Here is a 25,544-nt window from a genome sequence, read left to right on the forward strand (position 1 = left end):
GCCACCTACCAGGAGTCCATTTTGGTATCTTTAAGCTGCCAATTTACTGCAACATCAGTTAGTTACATCATCCCAGAAACACAGTAATGCACTGCGGCAACCAGCACCTGTTCAGTCTTCTCATTAGTTCTGAGATGAGCATTATTCAGCTCCAGCAACAGAATGACTTGGATTGCAGAATCAAGAACTTGTTTTCTCTTCCCTTTCACATTGGCTTTGGATAGTTTAAATGACATTTTGTGCATTAGCTGTTTGCTGACAAGCTGGCTCCAGACATCATTAATATGATTAGGGAGCTTGACAATAAATCTGCACAAAACACTACCCAGTATTTTAACACTTCAAACCTACCTTCCCTACCAGATACACCATGCAGGACTAACAGGCAATGATATTAGACAAGACAGCAACAGAAGGAGGCTCAGTGTGACAAACTGACGTGTCCAATAAACTGGATGGTTTGTACCTTTAAGACATTCAAATTCAACAAAGGGAGAAATAAAATTTCAGAACTGACAATTTCAAGCATCTGCAAAATCCACAACAGGGGCTTTGCACTCCATATACTGCAGTTCAGGAAACGCTGAACCAAGTTTGTGTGCTACAGTTCTAGAAACTACACATCCCAGAGCCCTTTCTGAAAGGATCTCTGGCAAACATGATGCGCTCCGTTGTTGCCCTTCAGCAGAGGGAGGGCAGAAAGTGGAAGTTAAGGCAACCTTTCAACTGTATTAGTTATTTGGGTGGAAATAACCTCCAACACATCATTGAAAGATGGCATGCTTCAGAAAAAAATTTACCTGGCACTTAAGCATGGATACAGGGTAAGAGTTTAGCATGCACCTGAATCCACCAACCTTTAACTAGGGAAGGAGGAGTGAAGAAGGGGAAAGGATTACTGCGTGAAATAATGGCAACACACAACATAGGCATCACTGTTGCGTGCAAGGGACAATGTCAGATCAGTACTGTATTCTGGGCCCGCTCATGGCATTTCTGAACCAGGCTTGGACACAGAGAACTCATTCTCCAGCCCCAAATCCCTCTGTAACAGGACAAACTTTTGTACAAAAAGCTCCTGATATCCGCATCTCTTATTTTACCACTTCAGTTAGATCAGCCCAATCTAAAGCACTTGCATGAAGCCCATTTTGTAAACAGGATTATGACTGTATAGTCAGACTGCCAAGCCCCAGATAACACAAAAAGCCTTTCAAAAGGCTTTAATGGTAGCTGAAGTGGAAGTGCTGGAGTTCAACAATAAGATTAACAAGGAGGTTAAAATGTTTTTGGTAGTTTTATCATCTGACATAAAAGCCAGCTGAAATTGGTGCCAAAAACCTCAAGCTCTCAAAAACGCAGGGATTGAGTCATGATTCATATTTCAAACCGAGCTGAAAGGGGGAATCTGAATTCTATACTACTTCTCTGATATTTTCCCAAAATAAAATAGCAAGACAATGACTACTACCAGGAGAACGGTGAGTAGCAGCCTACTTTTCAGCACCAACTGGTCAAATGTACACACAGTAACACCACTGGGGAAAGCAAGCGCTTCCTTCCATACATTTGGAAAAAAGTCAGATATGCAAACAGGCAAGCTATGTGTTTTCACAAGAGGTTAGAGACAGCCCCTGGTCCCTGCTACAGATCTGGAAGAGAACAGCTAAGCCCTCAACAAGAGCTGCAAGCCAACAGTGAGCACAGACAGCACACATCGAGGGCCACTTTCCCCAGGAAAGTTCACCCTAAAGACCTAGAGAAGCGGAGACAAGAGGAGACTGCTGCAAAAGGACAGACAGAACTGCTGCAGACACCAGAACCAAAAGGATGAGCTACAGACGTATCCTCTCTTGACCGAGGCAAGGAGAAGGAGACACCAAACGCCAGACAGACAGAGGCTAGCTGCAAATGGGCCAGTGGGAGGCAGGACTTACTCATCTTTTTACACACAGCCATACAATACTCCTCTGACTCAAAATTGTTCCTGTTGCCTCCGCAGCCTCCATATATAAAGCGAATGCATTTTCTCTTGTTAGGGTCGAAGTACCAACGAGGCATCACAGCCCGGCAGGGCCCTGTCATCGCCTCCTGGGAGCAGACAGCTGTGTGGAGACGGGTTAGAATATGAGCTAGTGAGGAGCACAGGTCTTGCCGAGTGACTTACACAACGCAGTGGTGGCTCTAGTTCACACCTTCTTCTAGGGCACCAGCGCTGGCCTCAGCATCGCTACTTCACCAACCAAGGGGCTTTTGTCAGTTTTGGGGGGATTTTTAACATTGTAAAAGCATTCATCACGGGGCTCACCAGCGCTATTCAGGGAAGCGCCTGCACGTCGTGCTTTGGAGCAAACATGCAGCAGCAGGCTACCCGAGCAGTTGTCTCAACACGGAGCTCTCATCTGCTAGAGTGATTTCTCCTTAGCTAGAGGCTGAAACAGCAAGGGTCTACTTTGCCAACGCCACAGTGTTATGCCTCAGGTGTCCCAGTGGTAGACCTTCCACTCTTGGTATAAAACCAACATGATGGAAAGAAAACCCATTAGGGCTGCTTAAAGCATTCAAAGATGTCCTGTTCTGCTGCACTCTGCCTGGATAGACACTTCACATCTTAAAGGTGAGGTATAAGAGCAAGTGAAAAGGCAGGCTAAGCAAAACTAATGTGATTGCCATGGCAATCTGAGCAGCTAGGTTGTTAAGTTTTGAAACATCTATACACTAAATATTAAAACTCCAGGTAGCCATGGCACATGGACTGCTTCACAATAAGCAGGCAATACAAGCAGCTGGGTTATTTTGAGGCAAGAGAACAGATACGGTCTATAAGTTAGCAACTGTTCAGGGTACTTTGGGGAAAAAAGACTGGGTACCCCCCAAAACACACACCCCGATCATATTGTTCCAATTCTGTTCCAACACCTGCAGATCTGTAACAGTCCTGTACATATATGAGCTAAGCCTTGTTTCAGCAAGTAAAATTATCTGCAGCATGCTGGCATTTTACCAAAAAGATGCAAGAACTGCTGGCAATGATTCAGTGATCCGTAGCTAATTGAATTTCATTCCCTCTCCCCTCCTCTTTCCTCTGCAGACACTTCTACACGTAAAGCAAAGGACATCGTATAATGCTGAGGCACCACACAATCAGCAGATGCCCTCTGCAGTGGCACCTACCACTTAACAAAAGCTACCGAAAGTATACTACATGTTACTACTGTGGTAAGTATATATTACTCATATAATAAAATTGGGCCAATTGTGTTGGCTGACTTACTTTCATGAAAAAGAAGGGTTTATGCAAAGGCTGTTAAGGCAGCACCAAGTATCTTCCTCACCCTTTACTGGCCAGATGGCAGCTTTATGCCTCCTCTACAGAGCATGGCTCACAACTTTTAGCTTCCTTTTCGTAAACTGGTATAAAACACCAAATCCAAGATAATCACCCCAAACTAGGATTTTAAATTCACAGTATACCTCAAATGCTTCTTTAAGATTTTCCAAAATTAGCCTATGCAGATATGGTTTTCTGACTCAACACTGCACCTTCATGGAGGTGCTCATTCAATGTGCCAAACCCTGGGCTTTCTGCCAGCAGAACTGCTGTTTATCTGGAAACATATGGCCCATGCTCTAGAGAGTTAATTTCAACACTTGAAACATAAGCATCATCAGCTTTCCTCTGTTTGCTAACTTACTGGCAAATAAAACTTCCGAGTGGCATTTATTGACTTGATCAAAAACCCATCACCAACTGACAGCCAACAAGAATACTCTCAAGGAAGCAAGAGGCCTGTAGGCTAGAATGTGTCTTACATTTCATATCGCTGCTGACTTCTTTTTCGGAAACAGCCTTGTCATTGCTAGGCTCTGTGGGGGTCTCTTCATTGTAATCGTCAACTTTGTAGCTATCATAATAGTAATCACGGTCTTCCACCACATCCTCCTCCTCTTCCCCTTCATCTTCTTCAACTTCTTCTTCCTCCACAGCTGTTCCTGTGAAGTCTTCTACACCTGCCTCTGTAGGGAACTCACTAAAGGGATACAGTTAAATTAGGGGGTAAAGTTAAGGCTAATAACGTCGCAGCCAACCTTTGATGTACCAGAAAAATGATTCTCTTTTCATCTGTTCTAGAAACACAAGAGATGTGAAAAATAAATATACCAACTATCGATCAGTCCATCAGCTGGACTTCCCTCATTACAGACAGCTTCTCCATGCCCCTGGCTTAGGGGGGTTTCCTTGCATTTTCTCATCAGCTTCTTTTCAGTAAGTGAAAGTCTATCATATCTGGGGGAGGTACCTACTGTAACAATCAGACAGTCTTTTTGACTGGGTAAGGATGAAGGGAGGGGGGCTGTTTAGCTACTCCAGTAATAGGAGCAGTACAAAGTCATTCGTCCTTCTGCAATGCTTTTTCAGGCTCAGGATACTCCTTTGAGAAATTCAAAAGCACAGAAATTCTCCTCTCAATCATGACCACAAGGGAGTCACCATGTGAAACACTCACGTGCAGCAACTTCACATACAGAACTGTTAACATCTACGCCAGTAAGAACCCTACCTTTTATAAAGGTCGTAGTCTTCATCCTCATCTTCATCCTCCTCCTCTTTGGACAGAGCCTCATCCACAACCTTTGTCTGAGGACAACATACATATTCTGTTCCATGGAACTGGTCTACTCCACAGGGCAGCAGCATGCCGTAACTGTGCAGGATCATCCCTTCTGTCAGACAGGCCTGAAAGAGGAGCCCATTTATGTCAGTTTAGCATCATGCTCTTGCTTTGGACAAGCTGAAGTTTGCCCATCACAGATCCCAAGAATGCTACCAATGGTCTAAATTTTACAAAAAGGCAAGAGCAAACTACAGCCTAAGTCTCAACATCAAAGGAAAATGGATTTGAAACTTGTAGCTTCAGCAAAATCCCCAGGAAGTCCCAGATTCAGAGTCATGCAGTGCTTCCTGGTGTTAACGTATCAAACACCCCCCAGCCCTAACACCACCCCCCAGCCCTAACAACCGCTGTACCAGCTACTAGGAAGACAATTAACTCTATCCCAGCTGAAACCAGGATGCTTGTCAGCCTGGCTAAGTTCAGGAAAAATAACTAGACATTTTGTGCCAACTCAAGGGAGAGAGCGCTTGAAAGAAACAGAACTGTTGTTTGCTTTTCTGGGCTGGCCATTTCATTAAACTTTATCTATTAAACTTTACATTGGAGTAAGTGAATAATCGCTCAAATGGACTTTGTGTCAAGATTATTTTAGCATGCTGTAGATGAAAATCAATCAGATAATTCAAGAAAAAGCCAAATGCAAACTGTGATTAGACATTATGTCTATACACTTCCCTTAAGCTGAGGAAATACATGGCTTTGTGGTGCCCCAGAAAAGAATGAAGTAAGAAAGGCTTTATTATGTACATCAGAACCCTTTTGTTTGTGCTTTGCTTTGTTACAGCATGGATGTAAAATGAGCCAAATAGTTGGAGAACTTCTCCAGAAGTATGTTAAAAGCAAGTGATTTTTAAATTTGCTAGACATCAACAAGTTTATCCTCAATTAAAAGGTGACTCCTCTAGCGCAGCTTTATTTAGACAGGCTTTGGCTCCCAGGATTTTAAAGAAATGGAAAGTTTAACTGGAACATCCTTAACCTCATCTTTACTAGCACCCTCACGACTAATCGTTGTGTTTCTGTTTCTACAAAATGGAAAACACGTACATTTTGTCACGATCTTGTTTTTATTACCCCTGGTTCAAATGGGTGTGCAGAAAATTTGCAACATTTTTGCTAGTCAGATAAAAAACCAAACCAAAACAAAACAAAAAACCCACGGGCTAGATTTATTCTGAGAAGATAATCCATCTCTTATGTAAAACCTCCACTAATCAGTCACAACGAAACTCAGACTGTTCCCAAGCAAGCACTGCCAACCAAATCCCCAGCAGCAGCAGGTACATTAACGCAAAATATTCAAGAAAAACGGGAAACATCCTATGACCAATGTAGCTCTCTACCCTGGAAAGAAGGATGAGCCATTGGTTAAAGCAATATCCTAGAGACCCGATTTCAAATTCCTAGCTCCATCCTAGACTATGATCGTGGGCAAGCTACTTAGGATAGCTTTTTGTGAGTGAAGAATAACTCAGCTAGCTACACAGGTTTAAGTCACTTGAGTACTTTTAAATGTATTTTTTCATTGCTCCCTGCCTCAGTCCATAGACTGCAACATGGGAATAACAGACCCCAGAGATAAACACTGTTATGCTCCAATACTACAAGTGTCCAAGTGGACAGATCCAGAATAAATATTCCGGCCACAGCAGCTCAATTACCTCTTTTGCCACAGTCTGCCAGTGCTGATGGCTTTCACATACATCCATCCGCTCCTTGTGGAAGAATCGGCACTTCTCTGGAACCAGTAGGACATCGCTTACAAACTCACCCACTGAAATACAAGAAACGTCCATAGTTCACACATGTCCGACCTCCAACAGAAACCAAAGCCAGTATCAGAACTCCCCCAAAGTACACCTCGTTGCAAGTGCCTTAAAGGTTTGGTATATTCTTAACAGGGACAGGTCAGATCAGCAGCGCGCTTTGGAAATTTACAGAAAAACAGAGCCTCGAAGTTTCCAAGGTAAAAAGATGAGTAGGGGCTGATTCCTGAAACATTATGCAAACCCTAAGGCTGAACTGAAGGCAAAGTTTACAGTGCAAGTTAATAAATAGTTGTTCGTGGAACAGACAGGATTGACTGAAGAGATTTCACACAAATCTTTGAAAAGATTGCATCTGCATACGAAGTTTTCAAACCACTTAATCACCGATTTCTAAACAAGCTGCATCATACCAAAGTGAGTTCATGCTGTCTGGTGCTGTAACAGCCTGGAAATTTTTATGTGCCACAAGTGTTATCTATGTTTTCAGTATCTGGGTAAGTCTTGTTTGTTTTTGTTTTGTTTTGAACAGTTTCCAGATGGTTTAATTCAGGATTAACTGCAGCACATTCCCTGACTCGGACAGTCCTAACCAAAACACAGAGGGCTGGAAAAATAAAAACTATACAGCCCTAAAAACAGAGCAGAACCAGAGTCAGCAAATACACTGCATTCCAATATTTAGATAACCACAACTGCACCAGCATCACGAAATTCTGGCACAATCTTAAAACCAGACTTTTGCTTTTGAGGAAGGTGGAAGGGAGAGAGAGAATTGGTCTGCTCTGCAGACTCTGTATTAGTTGGACTTAAAAGATATTTAGCCTAAATTTCCACCACAACTCAGTTTGGTACCAACACATGTCAAAGAAGTACAAGAACTACATGAGCACGACTTTCTGTTCTTAGCCCAGATGTCCTAACAAACAATGCCACTGGAATCCAAAATGTGACATCTTCTCAAAGTTGAGATTTTTCTTTCTTTCCTGCAGATTTAAATGCCACATCCAGTAATTTTAAAATAAGGAGATATCTAGATACTTTGAGAAGACCGGGAAAAGATCTTCAGTTCAAGTGTTTCAAAGTAACATACCTTGCACACCTGACTGGCAGCTTTAGGAATCCTTTGTTAAAATTGAAGAAAAGTTCTTTAAGTTAAATGCCTTTTCTCATGGAGACTCCAGGGAGCAGAATTATTTGTTCAAGCAACCTTCAACATTACGATTTCAAAATACATTTTAATATTTTGCATGACCAATTTTTTTGCAGCCCCTTAGTACTGATACCAAAGGCTCATGGACACTTCTCCTTTGCACTGTACACAAGCCAAGTAGAGTTTAGGGACAGATTATCTGATGACAATGGCAAGGTAACAAAATCAACTAGCATTCATCATCTCTTTTAAATTAGTTAAATTTTGAACTACTAGACACAACAGTTAAATGGTCTTTTCCCCATTTTCTTCCGTCAAAACAGGCCAGTTACAATTTTGAGTTAATAACCCTTCCTCTTTCACTCTCACGAGAGGCTAGTTGAAAAGTTTCTGTTAAGAAAGCTAAAACCGACCAAACTTTAAAATCAAGTGACTGTGGTTCTGGGGACTGAAGGCAGAAGACTCACACTGATCAAATGCAATAATCAGTACCAAAGACCAGACATTAAACAGCCTTTTTGAAACACACTGAATCCTAGCACCTTTGCATAAGATACATGGAATGTTCTCTCAATTCACCTAGGGACTGGAAAACCCTTACGTGCTACACATTAATGGACACCTTTCCCATTCATGGCCACTGCTATCAAAAAAGAAAAATCCTCTGCCTTTTCAGATCAGAGCAGGCGTAAGAGGTGTTTCCATACCACGTAACAGCCTAGCCAGAACTGTCAGCAGCTTGTCTTTTCACACCTCACCAGGCTCAGCCCTGCTCCCATCATCCTATTGTTACCTTTTTTTTTTTTACAGTTCAGTGGGAGCGCTAATGGGTTCTCCTCTTCTCCCTTCTTCATCTTTGAAATACAAAAGAGCTTTCATGAGTGGGGGGAGGCAGGAGGAGGTTAAACATGGTATAATAGCAAGATCCTACCTCAAGATAGCCTGTGTGTTAATGTAGCAAGGAAGACACAAGCAGGAAGGGGAGCAAAAAACCATAGTTCGACTATAATCAAAAAGTCATTCGCACCCCAGAGAAACACATCATCCATTTACAACAAGCAATTTGTGGACTGCTAAGGACAACGAAAAGGTACTTTATACACATACAGACTACTGACTTGCAACTCAGATCTGAAAACCAAAGCTGCCTTGCAGGCTAGGCCAAACAAGTCAAGAACACTGTGAAAGACAGTAATTAAAAACTTTAACAGATAGTTTAATGCTTATCAAATTTTTGGGCAGTGTCACTAAAAGCCTATTTTTCAGCTGGAGAATAGGCTTGGGGGAGGATTCTTTCTGAGAGAGATGACTCCTTATAAATCCAGAGATCTTGCTTTCATCCTTAGAAGTTCTCAGTATGATCAGCTGGTTTTGGCTGCTTCTCAAACCTGAATTTCCACAACTATAAAGAGATGCATCTTTCTCCCAGCACGTATCCACACCAAATTTCATTTCTTATGAAGTGCTTTATGATCGTCTAGTGGAGGGTAATATATATAGGAGAACAGCACCCATACAGTTCTGTGGATTTGCTTGTGTCCTCCTATGTCAAACCACATGCTAACCTGAGATATGGATACAAATTACAAAAACTGGTTCCCACTGAATGCTCCCAGCAATCAGACTCTCCAAGACTGCGCAAGACTTCTTGCAAAACAGGTCTTTTCCAGTGGATAACTGAAAAGAGATTCAGCCAGCTGAGACTAAGCTTACTACTAAGAACACATGCAGTGCAGCACAGTGTCAGGCACAACCTACAGGTCAAAAGCTGCAAGGTAAACAAGCTAAACATGTTCCCTGATTCAAGCGGGTGGATAGATTTCTGGAAAGCACCATGAAATCCACCGCAGTTTATCTCATATTCTTTCACAGTTCAAACTGGGGACATGGGATACAGCTGCAAGAAGCAGGGCCTCTTTGAAACAGCAAAGTTTAAATATAGTCATTGAAACAGAATAGAGATCTCTTGCCAAGACCAAAGCAGGAAGCCTGAACACACTGAGCATTTAAGTCTCCAAGGCAACAAAATATTAAAGCTCCACAAAAACAGGATCAGAGTATCAAATCCCAATGTCTTTGTGATACTCAAAATACAATAGCCTTCAGGTTTTTATGGCAGTTGCAGAGAGAATGGGGATTTCTTTTTCACACCAGGCACCATTATTCCACCACAGCTGTTATCTAGCCATCGATCTGTTCGAGAAAGGCAGAATTCCATCTTGTGGAAATAAAAACTTTTAAGTGGAAGTTGGACGTGCAAATGGCAACCTGATATGATAGAAGCCTTATAAACTCTGTTGTTCTCTCTGTAAGAAGCCAAGAAGCGATTCTTTGCTCCTCCCACAAGGATGCACAAACACATCATACCACACACTCACCCAGGCACTTGTAGGGCACAACAATATGAGTGTGGTCCTTGCACTGTTTCTTCCCTCTCTTGCACCAGCTGTCGATGCTGACAGGTTGATTGGCTTCCACAACATTTGTGATCTGAAGGTCTGGATACATCTGTTTAACAAGACAGAGAGATAGGTTTCTCTCCAGAAAGGACAACGAATGTGCAAAGTGGCTCCTAACCAGAAGCAGCAAGGCTGATTCTCTAACACAAAAAGAAGTTCAAATTTGCACATGGACACACATTCTCTTCTGGATCAAGTTTACAACAGCTGAAGACATAAAAAAGCCCCCAGCTGTTTGTCACACAGGGCTTGAGAAATGGCACGTGTCATCACTTCTTTGGGGCAAGAGAAAGCCAGGTCAGGGGCAAGAGCCTTCATCGCCACTAAGTTGAGGTGTTTGGCTTTGCATGGTAGTGGAGAAACATTTACCTGTTCTGTCTGGTGCAGCACAATACGCTCTGGAAAAGGGCAGTCACCAACAAATAGGGTTTAGTAATATCTTCAGACTCTCGTCACTTGTCAAGCTAATATGCACCTACCTCCTCAGGTTTCCTTATGCCTGCTCCATTTACAGTGTATTAATATGATCCCTATGTCCTGCTCGAGTTCTCAAGCCCAGACGCTGACTTATATTTAGGCTTCTGCTACGTGAACCAAATGTAGACCTAGTTATATCAGCCTTGTAAAACAGTTTTAAACGTTTTCCAGTCCAGACATGGTGTGCTCTATCACTTTCCCATTTAAAAAACCCATTCTTTGTGGTACTTTATGTGCCTGTCACCTCAGAGGAACGATTAAAGACGCTTATCAAGGCCAATATGCTACATTATATCTGGAACACACTGAAAGGAGATTATGGTTTTTTACAATGAAGCACGAAGAGCCTAAAAATACCACCAATATTTTGATGAAAATATTTTTCTAATGTTCTGGCTCATCTGAACATGTTACTGAGAACAACACAGCCACATTCTAATCAAAATAGGTGTCAGGTTCCGTTTTGCACAGACCTGGAGCAGATGCTGGTTAACCAGCTCAGAGGCAAAACATTTGGAGAAGGCCCTGCAAATGCAGACATGGATGGATACCTCTTGGACTTACAGACCAAGGACCTTCTGGGGCAGCGTAAACTGATCTAAATCAGAGCTAGCTCCTAAATCTCACTGCAGTGTCCTCCCTGCTCCTCCTGGGCAGTAACACAGCAGGACAGTTCAGGGAACTGAGCTAGTCAAAAGAAAGTCAGTCTCCTGCAGGGTTAATTTGCTACTGGCCAGCTACATTGGAATCCAGTTCCTCAGCAGCAGTGAAGATTCTGGATCACACAGGAAAACTAACCTCCTGGCAGTACTGCAGAATCTCTTCCTTTTTTCCAAGGCAGCTCTTGGTCCCGGAAGTGTCAGGTTCCCATTTCCCAGTCTGGATATTCACATGCATATTTAGCTTCCCACAGAACATGGCAATCTGAGGCTCTGCCACAGCAAACCCTGTCCCAGCATTGGCTGCGAGTGCCTGTGAAGACAAACAAAACCAAAACATGTTGATTGCATTATCTGATCGAATGCAGAACAACTCAAAGAACCAGAAACACTCTGGCATCTTCTCAGAGCTCCTGCTTAATCCAGAATATCAGTGAAGTCTTGCAAACTATTTTGTAACCATATTCCTTAAAGCTGGTGAGCCCACACCAAGTTTTCACCAGTAAGCTGTTTGTTTTTCCAAACACTGGTTTTATTATTGCAACAACAGCTTACTAAAACCAAGAGTAATTCACACTTAAAGCTTGTGCCCACAAAGGCTAAAACAGATGTCTGAAAAACTTAAACCCGTATTTGAAGATAAATAACTAATACTAATAACTTTTGGCAGAAACACCTCTGTGAGGTTACACACAAAGCAAGTATTGCTACTACTAATAAAATAACTGCTTCCCACTGCAAAAATCCAGAGTTTGAAGCCACGTGTTTCTCCCAAAATCTTCAAATATTTGGGATAGAAACACCCAAGCTTCTTGCCCAAACATACAAGTAAAGATGACTTCTGCTGAATCAGAAAAACAAAGCTGTTGCAACCAACTCCTCAAAGCCTGTTGTCTCTCATTCAGTGCACTCCTATGGGGATTTGTACTGCCTGGTTTCTGAAGAATATTCTGTGCACTTCCCACCCTGCACCAGCAGACAAAAACCCGACAACCCAGACCCACACTGGGGTCAAACTGCAGATTGATCAATGAAAACAAGGTCAGGTTCCCTTTCTGAAATCCTGCTGGCTGACCAAAGGAAGAAAAAGGGGATTAAATTAAATTGCAGACTTGTTTTTTTTCTGAAAAGACTTGAGTGGATGCTGGGAGCTGAACATCTCCTCCCTACATAACTACTAGCTGTTGTAAAAGAAAAAGAAAAAAATACAAGAAAAGAAGAGGTATGAGGCAAAAACAGATGAACTAAATCGAAAGCTCTTTAAGGTGTTTAGGGGAATGAAATCCATTTTAACTACTTCAGACAAGGCAGATTAGAAACAGCAATACACACAGGCTTCAGGGCACCACTGCCCCTAAGCTTCTTTTTTCCTGGCAGGCAGCACCACCCTAGGCCACCAGTCCTGCCTTCATATTTGACTTTGCATGCACTCAAAAATGCATACATTACTGTGGACACTGTTCATTCCCTATTGCCTGCAGATCCCCATCAACTTATATCAATACCTGCACGCTTAAAGCAAACAAAGGAGCAAAGAGAAGAATTCAACTGGACAACCTGTGTGCAGCTCCTAGTTGCTGGATACTAGGAAAAAATTAACACCACTGTAATTAGCTCATTTCTCCCCCTCCCCGTTTGTACACAAAATCACTGCCTGGAGATAAGACATTTCAACACTCAGAACATCGGGGATTGTCTAGCACAGGGGCTAGCGCTTGGGGGATAAGACCAACTTGAGACACAAAAGCATAAATTCACGTCTTAACTTCAAAAAAAATTACCCCTTGAATTTTAAGAACTATTCAACTGCATGTCACTTAAGAGAAACAGTCTTACACGAGTGGTTTCTATTTACTCTAACCCTTTCACCCAACAGACACTCATGAGAGCAAGTTTTAGCACAGATCACAAAGTAATGAAATACTGAACTATACGTAACAGATACCAGCATCAACGTCCCAGTAACAAAATGCTTCCAAGCTCATATACACTTTCCAGTTTAGCGTAGGTACATTTGTTGTACTCTCTGTCCTAATGGAGAAGACAGTTACGCGCTTCAGGTATAGGACAACTTCTGACGAATACACTGAGGCTAAAGGGTAACAGGGTGCAATAATAAACATGTGCTTCTAACAAGTGCCGACTGATACGACTCCGCAAAACCTGGGGTCTTGCACTGCCTTCCTCCCTGCCATATCATTTCACAAGAAAAAGGCAAACGTGGAATGATCCTTCATAACTCTATAAATACACGCATACAAACTTCTTAAGAGGGCCTTTTTATCTCTCTCCAAACAAATACCACTTTGGTACCAACAATCACTTTCCAGAGCACGCAAGACTTGACATGTTAAAGGAAACAATCCACAACACAATTTTGTTTTATGACAACACTACAACTACATCCAAGATTCAAGCTGAACTCTGAAAAGAACAAAAAGAAATGCAAGATCAAGTATGCACAAAGCATTAACCCTTGTAAGAAGAATACAGTGCATCAAAAGAGAATAAAATGTACGTGTTATGAACGGTTTGGAGATCATTAGCACCGCCTATGCTTGAAATCTGTTTTCTTCAAAGCAAACTTAACAAGCACGCAGCAAAATAAGGTAACTGCAAAAGCAGGAGAGGCGCAGGCTCCATCCCGAGAGGCAGAAACACCCATCAGTAATCCATTCATAACAGCTCTTGCATGAGCAAAACTCCTGTTCAAACACATACCAACCTCCTGAAATCATGACCACCTCCTATTTACATACTGATGCGAGCTCCTGTTTAGAGCTCCTGTTTATTTTTGCTGTCTCTCCGGCCTGACACCTCAGCACTGTGGCAAAGGTATCATTGCTCCTCCATGGATTGCTCAAATAGTTTGCATATCAGTCAAGTGCTGTTGCCGTAGCTACCAGAACATGCTAAGCCCCAATTCACAGCTGAACAAACGAGACTAATTACTGGCTTGATTTCATCACTTTTAATCAAATGGAAGAAATCTTTTCTTGAATTGCACTGTTGAGTAAGTTAATGAACTCTGATAGACACGAGTTGAATCTTTAACCCCATGACCTGCAAGATAAGATTTTTGAGTTATGGGCTTCAATTTTTCACCACTGGTGATCCACTCCAGCCACCAATCACATCAGTTATTTAATTTAGCATTTTAATCTCATTCTGTCTGTAACGAGAGAATACAGCACAGCAAACTTCATTGGTACCAGTGGAGGCCACACCTTTAACGCTGCTACTTAAGTAGTGAAGAAGGTCACCTACAAGAGTTTTTTGGGACAGTCATTTTCTGTTGCTTCACACAATTGCCTTTGGTGTATCAAAACCAAAAGCAGATCGCTCAGGCTGACAATGCCTAAGGTTAGCTCGTCTACATTCAAGCATCACTTTGCAAAAGGAGGGTTGGGGAACATGTAAACCAGCAGGAAGCTTGGGATAAAGCCACGTCCTTAGTTAAGCTCTTCAGTACTTCAGAGAATTCACCCGTTCCACATTGCAGAGGGATGAACAAACTGACAGAACATTTTTCCTTTGGAATTTCCCAGCCATAAATGGAAGCAGCCACCTCTTTTAGTGCTGGGGAGCAACTATTCAATCTCTTAAATAAGCAGACTGCCAGCTCGAGAGGGGCAACATATACATAATAGAAAAGAGTTCATCCAGTTGTGTATGTCCTCAGCAAATGTTACTTTAGTAGCTATTATCCTATTAACGTATATCCATAACATGAGAGCAAGATGAATGTTGTTGTTTGGGAAAAGACTGTTACATAAACCATTACTCTCCTCACTGGCACTTGCATTTACAAGATGTTTCATGATAAATTCCGCTCTGCCTTTTGGTATAATTCTGTAATCCAGTTTGCTTTCCAAGACCAAAGAAGTATTTGATTCCATAAACACATAAATCTCTGGCCAGTTAATGTCAGTTAAATTCCTCACCCTGTCATGCAGTGCCTGATTTATGGTTGCGAAACACTGGAATTCAAACCCCTAAATCTTCTCATTCTCTGATGGAAGAGTCTCTGCCCAAGTATCCCGTCTTTTATTTACTACTAGCCTCTTTAACTTGTGACAGCGGGTTTGATTGGTGAGCTTTACCCATCCAGAGGCCTGGGCCCTACGCTCGAAAAAAGGTCACACCTTTCTTCCTGTATCTACCATCTCAAAGGAGGGATGCCAGGCTAGAGAGATTATGGGCACCACACAGCATGATGATGTTCTTTAGGGAGGATTTTTTGTGAATTTAAACCGTTTCTGCTCTCTAGCGTGCCTCTACTTCAATGCTGGGAACAACAATGTACAGGAATTCCTATCAACTAATGTAAAATAAGGAATATTTCATATCTACCCCTGAAATGTATGCATTACATTGCAATTCAGGTTCAAAAAGGCATAAACATGAAAAATACACCCATTCTCCTTGCCTTGTATTTGTAGGATCTATTAAACCTCATCACAACAGCTTATTGAGCATGCTGTCTATTCAGCTCCCTGTCCAATGCTATTCTGGAAAGCCTTCTGGCATGCTGCTGGGGACTTCAGGGTAGAAGGGTGATTAGAGTTTCTCTTTTGTGAAGAGTTGTTGTTCTTTACATTTCATAGAAATGAGTTCCCGAGAGCTTTCCTTCACAGCACAAAGGTGTCCGCAAAACATCAAATTTAAGTACATTCTGAATTTTCCGCGAGGTCAAACATTACAGTAATCTTGCCCATCTGATCAGATTACCCAGAATATGGATCTTTATGCCAGCAAAACCAGAGTGAATGGGAGCTTAGCAGGAAATCTTAGATTCCCTTTTCATTTCTGCTGAAGAGCTGTTCACATAGCATATTGCTTCTAAAGAAAATCTAGGAATATGCATTACAGAAAATCACAGTCTCCCAGCTACCACATTTGGTGCAAACGTGTCAGCCACTGGGCACATGTACTGCCTGTTGCACAAACATGACGAGAGAAGTAGGCCCCTGGTTACAGGGCAGAAGGGCTGCAAGGCTTGAGAAATATTGAGAGCCTACTAGGAAAACTTGTACTGCTTGCGCTTTCCATCAGGCTTCCTCTGCCGCAACACGAGGAGACCTGGCTGGTTAAAACCATGGAAGATTAAGTTGCTTTAAAACTGAAACTCCAGTCTCTAGAATTTCTAGGCTGCTGAAAAAAAGCTCTGACTGTGAACTGCACTGACTTGGTGGCCAGAGAACACAGGTTAATAGCTGCCGAGGGCATTCACCACCTCCAAAGAAAGTGCACAGCCTTTTACAGGATTGTCTGCAGGTCGGATCAGATTTCTGGCTCAGAAGAGTTACAAGTATTCCACAACTATTTGCTGCTACACTGACAAAAAATGCCACGCATTGAAAGATTACTTGTGCTATTTGTTTTTAATTAAGCAAAGCCCCTCGAAAGTAATACTGCTTATTAAATCAGAATGCACATGAACCACAACCTGAGGGACTGCAGAACATGCTGTTCAGCACAGTCCCTATCCAGATAACTTAACGCTTCCCACTCTTACTTAATTAAAGGAAAAAAAAAAAAAAAGCAAGCAAGCTTTTCTGGATTCTTTTTAAAAAAATACATTTTCTATTCTATCTGGAGCACAACACTGCAACTCTTCCTATGCCAGTGTAATATCCACAGATATGGTGGATATAAATTGAACCCGCAAGACCACTGAGGAATTATAACAGCTCCTTTGGTACAAAAATGAGTCTTGTTACCTTATCAGCCTTCCTGTGAGCATAACCCTTGATGGTTGCCACTTTTAAATGCATGAGTATTCTAACTTTTCACCCTTTCCTTGACTGAAAAATTGGTACCCACATTTGTGCAGGGACCCAACTGCTTCGAAGCCCAGATGCACACTCCACGTTACTGCTGTCTACGGAGCTGAAGCTCATGGGCATTTCTCCTTCCATAAGGCAAAATAAAAATAAAAATAAAATTTTTTGCCTTGGCAAAATAAAAATAAAAATCAAGAAGATGTTGCAGTCACAAACTCTACCACTGCCAGCTGATATGAAGCGTTAAGCTGAAGCTTTTGGAAGGAGAACAGCTGGGTTGGCATTGTAGAACTGAGCCTTCCCAGGTCTCGACGTGCCGCACAGCCCTTAAACCTAATGTTCATTGCCATGAATCTCACCTGTGAATTAATGGTTTATGGCAAGCTAGTATTCAGGAAACCAACACTTCAATTAAAGAGGGAAGTTGGCAGAGGGACTTTACACCCAAGAACTTCTGAACAGAATACTTAAAATTCCCATTTTTGGATGTATAACTCATAAACATGAGTAGAGCTTTCAATTCCTGCTTCAAATTGTGTTTCACACTTTGTTTTCCTTAGCTTCTCTTCCTGCTTTTATTCAGCAGATAGGTGGCTTGAACCCAGGAAGGCTAACGAATACCTGACACAGCAGGCAGTAAATCTACAGACTAGCAGCTCATCCTAGCTTTATCGCTTTATTTTTTTTTAAATTGCTGATAATTACAATAATGCACATGGGCAGGGGTCCAAGACAGGAAGAATTATTGTCTGCAGGCAGATCTGGTGTGAGCTGATAATACCAGCCTGTGTTTGCTTTTGAATTTAAATGGCAGAAATCTCAGTAAAGCAGTCTTTGGCTTACTTTAACTTGCTGGAAGGGGTGGAGTTCTCATCTGCTCGTCCTTTATTGACTTTTGTGGTAGAGGATTCTGCACCAGCAGAAAACTGGAAACCAATGCAGGAGCTGCAGTGCTAGCTGGGGTACAGTTTATATTTAGATCCCCACTGTTTATGGCTAACACGCAGCCTCGAACACTCGGAAGTTCAGTGACAATAATCTATGTACTTTCATATGTGCCAACAGCAACCGTAGCATTACAAAGACCAAAACACTGCTGAAGCCTGAAGCATTCCCTACTGCTTTTGCACCTTCCTTCTCTACAGAGAAAAAGGGATATTTCCAAGTACCTGTGACTCACAGGCAGTCTTTTTGCCCTTGGAATTTGTACTAATGAGGTAGCAGATTATTTCCCCCTCCTCCTCCAGTTTATCATGCTCCATAAACCAAGCCTACATGAGTCATTGGGCAGATAATCTGCCTGTCAGACATTTACACTCAGGAACTGCCACATTCAGATAGGGAAAGCAACACTGCAGGCAGTACTGGTACACAGCTAGTTTCAGGGAGCAGCGATCAAATTCAGTAAAGCCAGGATTCAGCATAGTCTTGGCTTCCTGAAGTTGTTTGTGTAACATGGTTGCCTTTGGCATCCTCTTTTCTACCCCCGGAGAGACAAAGTTCAGAACAACTCAGTTGGAACATTCCCTGAACAAATGTTACTGTACCCAGAACAGTGTCCTTTAAAAAGGATTAATTGATAGGCCTCAAGCTTTCAAAACTAAAGCTTGTGTGTAATGGCGGGGCCTGGAACAGTTTACCTCAAAAGCCACCCTAAAAATATAAGGGAGAGAGAAGAGGTAGGCAGTACTACTATGCCATTAATAAGCCTTACAAGGTGCACAGGTAGGTCCAAACATGCTTCATCAGTCAGGCTGCCCCCCGCTCCTCACAAGGACATCAGGAACAATTTTCATGCAAAGTATCAGACGGCTGCAGTTATGGCCGCTTCCTTCCCCTTTTCAGCAAAACACAGCAACGGGGCTATTTAAAGTACCTTTTTTTATGGAGCGATTCGAAGTCACATTACAGCACATGGAGGCTAGACCTATTTATTACTGGGCTAAACTAAGGCACAAAGTCAAGTGACTTGCCTAAGGTCACCCGCCAGTGGGCTCAGCCCGGTTTAATCCTCAACCCCTCATCGCTCCAATCTGTGTCATCATTCTGTCTTGCACAGCAAGACTAATTACTGCTTTCCCACATGAATTATTTGGGCATCTGAACCACAGAGACCCAAGATGTCTTGTTAGGTAGCCAGCAAGTGAAAACTTCAGTGCAAGTTAATGTTTTCATGTACGCTAAAAATCTACTGAACAAAATGGCCATGGGGCAATTTTGCCTTCCTGGACAATTGGAAGGGAGATCCAAAACACAACGTAGGAAAAGTGGCTACAATTTAATAGTGTTCCACTCCGCTTTGGAAAAACATTTAACTCTCCTTTCAGATCTAACTTTCATTACTGAGCTGACTGTTAATATGAACTATCACTGTTCACAGCATAAAGGCCACACTGACAGCAGCACACATATGGAGGAGTAGTGAGATATGCTATTTTGTAAGTAACTTCTCCACACAGTTCGACAGCAAGTCCCTTCCATCTTAAGGCACTTTAGCTACATCAGAGTTACTGAATATAATCACTGTGGTTACCAGGATACAGAGATTCCATAATACACAAGAAAGTACATTTACAAAATCTTCATCACTTCAAAACAATTTGTTCGAATCAAAAATAACTTCTGGACTAAAACTCATCACATCTCACATACACACACAACTTGTCCACTAACTTTCCTTGTGGACAAAACTGGCAGAAAGGAGACCGAGAGAATAATTTATTAATATCAGGCAGGCAAAACCCAAACCTTTACTATTGATTCAAAGTGATTTACGTGCCGGGGGGGAAACAAAACCAAACCAAAAAGCCTCCCCCAAACACCATGAATATTTGTTTTAGAGATCTTGTGAAGCCCACTGGGGGCTTCACAAAAAAGCCTGCAATGGAGAGTCCACTGTAGGAACCTGCGGTTACTCAGTCTAACCGTGCATCTAACCACTCGAATGACTTGAGATAAAAAGGCTGCACAGATTGTGTTTTTATCTAACACACAACTGTCCAAAAAGCAAGCAGGAAACTGAAGGGCGTATTTTAACAGAGCATCAAGAATTTGAAGTGGTAACGAAAAATACCTCCAAAAAAATGCAAGATAAAGGAAAGATAACAAGCGGGAATGCAGTTTGGTTTTGGTTTCAACCATTCGTGAGCTCAAGTATCCCTCCCTTTATAGATGTTGTTCAGTATCACAGATCGGCTATTTATGTGCACAGACTGCAATTGTTTCGGAACACGATAAAACACTCATTTGGTACCTTAAAGTCCTGCAATTAGGCTACACACAAACTTCCCCATAGCACACAGAAATAATTCAACAGGCATTGCTCTAACCCCACTGAAGCTCTGCGAGTCATGCTGATGGCTTTCCACCCCCAAATTCACAATATTCTGAAAAAAACCCACCCCAAACTCCAAATTAATTGGTAATTCTGCCCTCCAAACAGTCCAGATGAAACTTCAAATCTGGAAGAGGAAGCCATGACGTTTTTAAGTCTTGGTTTTCCAAACCATGCTAATGACCATCTTTTGAAAATAGGAAACCCACAGCTAAAATACAGGGCTGCTTTCATCTTTGCTGCTGCTCCCAGAGCTTTGCCAAGTGTATGCTGAACCAGACCAAAATTAACATGTTACCAAAAAAATTATGGAACATTCTTGCTGTTTCCAGTGTCCAAACTGAGGATAAGTTTATACTTGAAACTTTTAAAGTTCTGTCAAAAGCACAGATTACTTCTATAAATTATGGGTCTATGAAAATAGTCAGCAGTTACTAGGTATTACTGAGAACGGGTAACTTAACTTCAGCTCTTATTAAATATATTTAGGAAATAATGCAAATTGGGATTCTTAAACCAAAAACATCTCCCCACGCACCTTCCCACACACCTCCTCCTGTTATGTATTCTGAGAACTGCTCATGGCTTGTTATGGAGCATCTTTCAGGCAGCACCTTACATCACTGCTCACATCCAAAACAAAATCTTTTAAGAACCTTTAATGTCTGGAGGTGCAGAAATCAGTGCTTTAAAAAAACTGTAGTATTTGCTGTTTAAAGATCCCCATGCTAATATTCTAAGTTTATTCAGCTACAGTAAATGATATGTTTCTTTCTTAAATAGAAAACTTCAACATGAACATCGCCCCAAGAAAGTTTGGTTTTCAGTTAGCTGCTCATTAGGAAAAGTTCCTACCACTTATGGCTTAAAAAAATCAATGCAAGAGAATTAACTTTGCAAAACCATCTCAAATTCTCACCAAAAAATAGTCTTTCATTTTCCTGACTACAGCTATTTTTGATCCCAGTAAACAGCAATAAAACTGACGAAAAGCTGCCAGTTTCCTTCCACTAATGCTGGCAACCTGGAGGTGAGCGAGCAAGCAAACAAGAGCAGGATAAACAATGACAAGCACTTCTTACTTAAGTAGCAGAGAGGCTGAAGTAGGGGAAGATGGCTCAGAGCAACACTTCTTACTTCCAAAAGTCAGATGGTGAAAGCTTTACTTGTTTATTTTAAGCTTGTCACCCAGCAGCCAAACATACTCTCCGAAGGATCCTGGTACTAGAATAGTAGTAGAATAGCAGAATTCAGGCTCAAATCTCACCATTTACTTCCTTCTTCCAAAGCAGAGGATAAGAGGTGGACTTCCATCTATCCCCTAGAGCTCAAACACCTGGATTTAGCAATATGACACAAGACAGAGGTCAAATGACAAAATGCTTTCTGAAGCACCCCTAAAATTCTGTCAGCAGCAAGGTCATAGAAAGTGATGAAAGGACCTCAGTAATGGCTTAATGGATTTCAATTTTTTTGCTCTTTAAGAGCAATCCTGACTAATTTAGTAGCATTTTATTTCTGAAGCATTAATTCATCAGCTGGGGTTTAATAGTCACAGCGTCATATCATAGGTGGGCTAGTGCACTGAAACTCTAATGGATGTATTAAACAGTTTCTTTAAAGGAAGCAACAGATCTCTACTTAGAATAACTGCTTAATGCTATTAGAAAATTAAGTGGTAATTTATAGCACAGACTAAAGCTGGCTATGCTGAGATCCCCTTTACTGATTTTGCTGATCCTGAAAGTAAAACTAGTTCAACAGAAGCTAGCCTAGAACTTCAAATATTTCAGGGCTGTCATTGTATAACATTTAACTGGCTTTGTATGTTGTACAAACACACCTGATTTTCATATGCTGAGTTTTATAGCTCTTCAGTCTACTGAGCTGTATCGGATTGTGTAGCATTGCACAGAAATAAAACAAAATGGGAGAACTGGTTTTTAAGCTGTGATAAAAATGAGATTTCAACTTGTTAGCAATTTCTTCCAGGTTTCAGTGGGAAGAATGAACTCTGTGTGCACTGATACCTATTCCCTTGAGGTTTTCTTAAGCTTTTTCTGGAAGTTTTCAAGGAAGGGGATAGAAAGCAACTCTTGCTTCTTTTCTGCCTACTTAGTTGAACTACAGTTGAACATCAGATTGGTGGAAGAAGTTATATACTGCAGCTGCATACACCTGATGGTCAGTTCTCTGACAAGTTTTAAGAAATGTGGCACTTCAGTAAGGGCTTCAAAGCACAAAACCATATGAGCTGAAAGCTTTATTACAAACGTGGAAGCAAAAAAATGCCTGTTCTACAACAGTGAGGGAAATTGCTCTTTGAAAAAGAGCAGGCAGAAGAGTTTTAGACAATCTAGTTATACCTTAAAGAGGCAGTATACACCGAGAACTTCCACCACTTCAATAGAAATTCCTTTTCGAGGTCTCTGAAAGGTACTGCTTTTTTTTTTTAAACCCTTTGTCCTGGCTGTCCATCTTAGCAGCAAAACAATTTTTTTTTTACCTAAAGACTTAGTATTCTCCAGCTGGAGGAACAGTAAAGAAAAACATCAAGATGTGTTATTTTGAATACAAGGATTCCAAACAATTCTTTATTTTCCTATTTGGAAAAGGCTATCAGACAGGAGAAGAGAGGGACTATTTACTTCTTCTTGGATAAGCTTTTTTGCCTGCTCAGATACTCTTGTCCAATGTGATACACACTTGAGTGAGAAAGAAAGAAATGGTCAACCATCACAAACAAGTTTTACTTTCTCTGACTCTACAAGCAGATACGGACAGCAATGGAAATCCTGACTTAACGCGTAAATCCCATCACTAGGACAGTGATTGGAGGGTAGACTGATTTGAGTATTGATGCAATAGGTCACCCATTTTCCTAGCCATAGGCTGAGTAGTTTCAATAGAGCTTTCTCAAAGTCAAAGGCTGAAAATGTTGCATGAAGTTTGAACCCCAGAGAACGGTGGCTATGTTTTTCACTAGTTGACTTCACACATAGCCCACTAAGGCATTTTTTTATTTCAGAAACACAGCTATGTACACATCTCAGCTGCAAATTCTAACCTAGCCAGAATATGGCCACTCATATTGTGAATTAGCCTTATGGAATAGATACAGATGTCTCGCATCGTAACATATCAGCACCCAAGAAAGCCATGCTGAAATTATAGCTTGATGATGCAATAGCATGAGACAGCTAGAAACATATCTCATTCTCACATCCTCATTTTGGACATCTTAAAAAAAAAAATAAAATAAAATCATTGAGAGCCCAAATGAGCTCCTTAACAGACTACGTCTTAATTATCTCTGAGGCTGCCTCTCCCTGCACAACCCCCAGCTAGCCCAGACAGCAGCAATACCAGTACTAGATGTATTTGTGTTATGAGGCTAAGAACATTTAGAAGACTCCGAGAATACTGCATTGAGAATTTTTGTATCCTATTGTAATACCAGTTTGAGGAGGAAAACAGGTTAGGTTACCAGCACAAAATGAATTCATGTGTGTCAAGGGTGTGTGGTAATTCTAAAGCCTGGACAGCAAAGACAAATAGACTAACTACCCAGTTGCACAATTCCATTAGAGGTTGTCTATATTTTCACAGTTATACCTATCAATAAAAGGGATGTGAATATTAGCCCAGAGAGGCAGGAATAATAACAGTCCTCTGCTTTGGGGCCACTATTTGTTCCCAAAGTTAGTTCTCACCACTACAGGAAGTATCCTAACAAATACTGCTAAGCACTCGATTTTAAGTTTCACTCGGGAGCCAAGGTGCTGCAGAGGAGACCAACTATCCATTCATACACAGGTGAGAAAAGGAAAGCAAGAAAGTGTGTCCGCAGGCAACAATAGGCCAAGTGTTTCCATATGCGAACTCGGCCCCAGTTTCATCTTTCTGTTAGATATCTGAAATTTGGCTCAAGTTAAAGATGTTCACATCCTGATGCATTCCAACAGATTGTACCACTCCAGCATGTTCAGTCTGTCTGTCTCTTTATTTTGTACTTTACATGACATGTGGTGTATTTTGCAGCTTAATGACTATTTTAATCCTCTTCATCACTGAAGAACGTCATCCTAGATGTGATGTAGATACATACTGCTAGATGGATGCTGCTCAGAGATGTATTTGAAGAGATATTCCAAAGCACAGAAGTCATCCCAAGGCAAATATTACAAAACAAAAATCTCTGCTTTACTTGATCTGGAGTATTTCAAGCTAGCTGCTGTAACAGTAAAAATCTACCAGCCCCCTGTTACAGCATGAGAAGCAGCTTACAGGCAAGTCAGTAACATCCTCTTAAAAAAAAAAAAAAAATAAATAAATGAATAACTACCTAAGTGGCAATGCATCTCAAAGTCAACACCAGGGGAATAGCTGCTGGAAGTTTAGCTACAAACAGCTGTGCACATTAAGCCCATCTTAGACAGTTAAGACATTCCTACCAGCTGTGGCTAAATGTTTGTTATGCCCTCAGTTATATGATCAAAATAAATCTAATAATCACAGACTATTAAGTAACAGAACAGTATGAGTAAAGCTATCAGCCACTTATACAATGGGGAATAACTATTTAGCTTTTTGCAAAACCCCTTAAAGATAGTGACAGAAAACACAAAAAGCCAAATTGAAACCAAGGACAGCAAGGCAAATGAAGTATAGTCATCTTTGCTTTTGCCTGAAGCAAAAGGCCATTTAGAGTCTTAGAAAGCAGTGCTCCTCACTTCTCTTCTACAGTATAGATGAAGCTTGCAGCCCAAAGTTTTGTGGGTATCTTCATAATATTCTTCTCTGGAGCAACCAGTTTAGCAGTTTGCATACACACAACTAAAAAAGTATAACACTGGCCATTTCAGAACAGTAATGCTCTTGAAATACATCAGCCTCTATTACAAAAGGACTACAATGACGTATTCTAGTCAGTGCCCTCCAATGAAAAGGGGAATTAACATGCTATAGATGCCCTGTGGAAAACCTCCCATACAGTTATACTTTGAAAAGTATTCTTCTCATCACGCTAATTCCCATGTGAAGCAAGCTGCAAAAGCTTGCTCAATATAATTGAGTGCAACAAATCCATCCACACCTAGGAATTTCAGCCTCAACTTCAAAATGCCTTTTGTCTGTACTGCAGATTTTACATTTAAGCAAATTTGAAAGATTTCCTGCCATCTTAACAGCCTTGCTACATTAGGAATCCAGCTCTTCTCATTAGTCTTTCCTTG

General features: G+C 41.4%; 1 protein-coding gene across 5 annotated transcripts in view; it reads right to left on the reverse strand.

Moving 5' to 3' along the window:
• Positions 1–25,544, reverse strand: part of APLP2 (amyloid beta precursor like protein 2) — a 114,132-nt gene that overhangs the window by 13,352 nt on the left and 75,236 nt on the right. For 4 of the 5 annotated variants that reach the window (XM_052786369.1, XM_052786368.1, XM_052786367.1 and 1 more), the window contains exons 3-8: positions 11,330–11,503; positions 9,974–10,103; positions 6,338–6,450; positions 4,563–4,738; positions 3,814–4,031; positions 1,938–2,105 (exon numbers count right to left, since the gene is read on the reverse strand). In XM_052786369.1, coding sequence (XP_052642329.1) covers positions 1,938–2,105; positions 3,814–4,031; positions 4,563–4,738; positions 6,338–6,450; positions 9,974–10,103; positions 11,330–11,503 — 979 coding nt within the window. The remainder of the gene's footprint in view (positions 1–1,937; positions 2,106–3,813; positions 4,032–4,562; positions 4,739–6,337; positions 6,451–9,973; positions 10,104–11,329; positions 11,504–25,544) is intronic. The other variant, XM_052786370.1, reaches the window with a different exon arrangement.

Source organism: Harpia harpyja, chromosome 4 (assembly GCF_026419915.1).
Source record: "Harpia harpyja isolate bHarHar1 chromosome 4, bHarHar1 primary haplotype, whole genome shotgun sequence".
Classification (NCBI taxonomy): Eukaryota; Metazoa; Chordata; class Aves; order Accipitriformes; family Accipitridae; genus Harpia; species Harpia harpyja.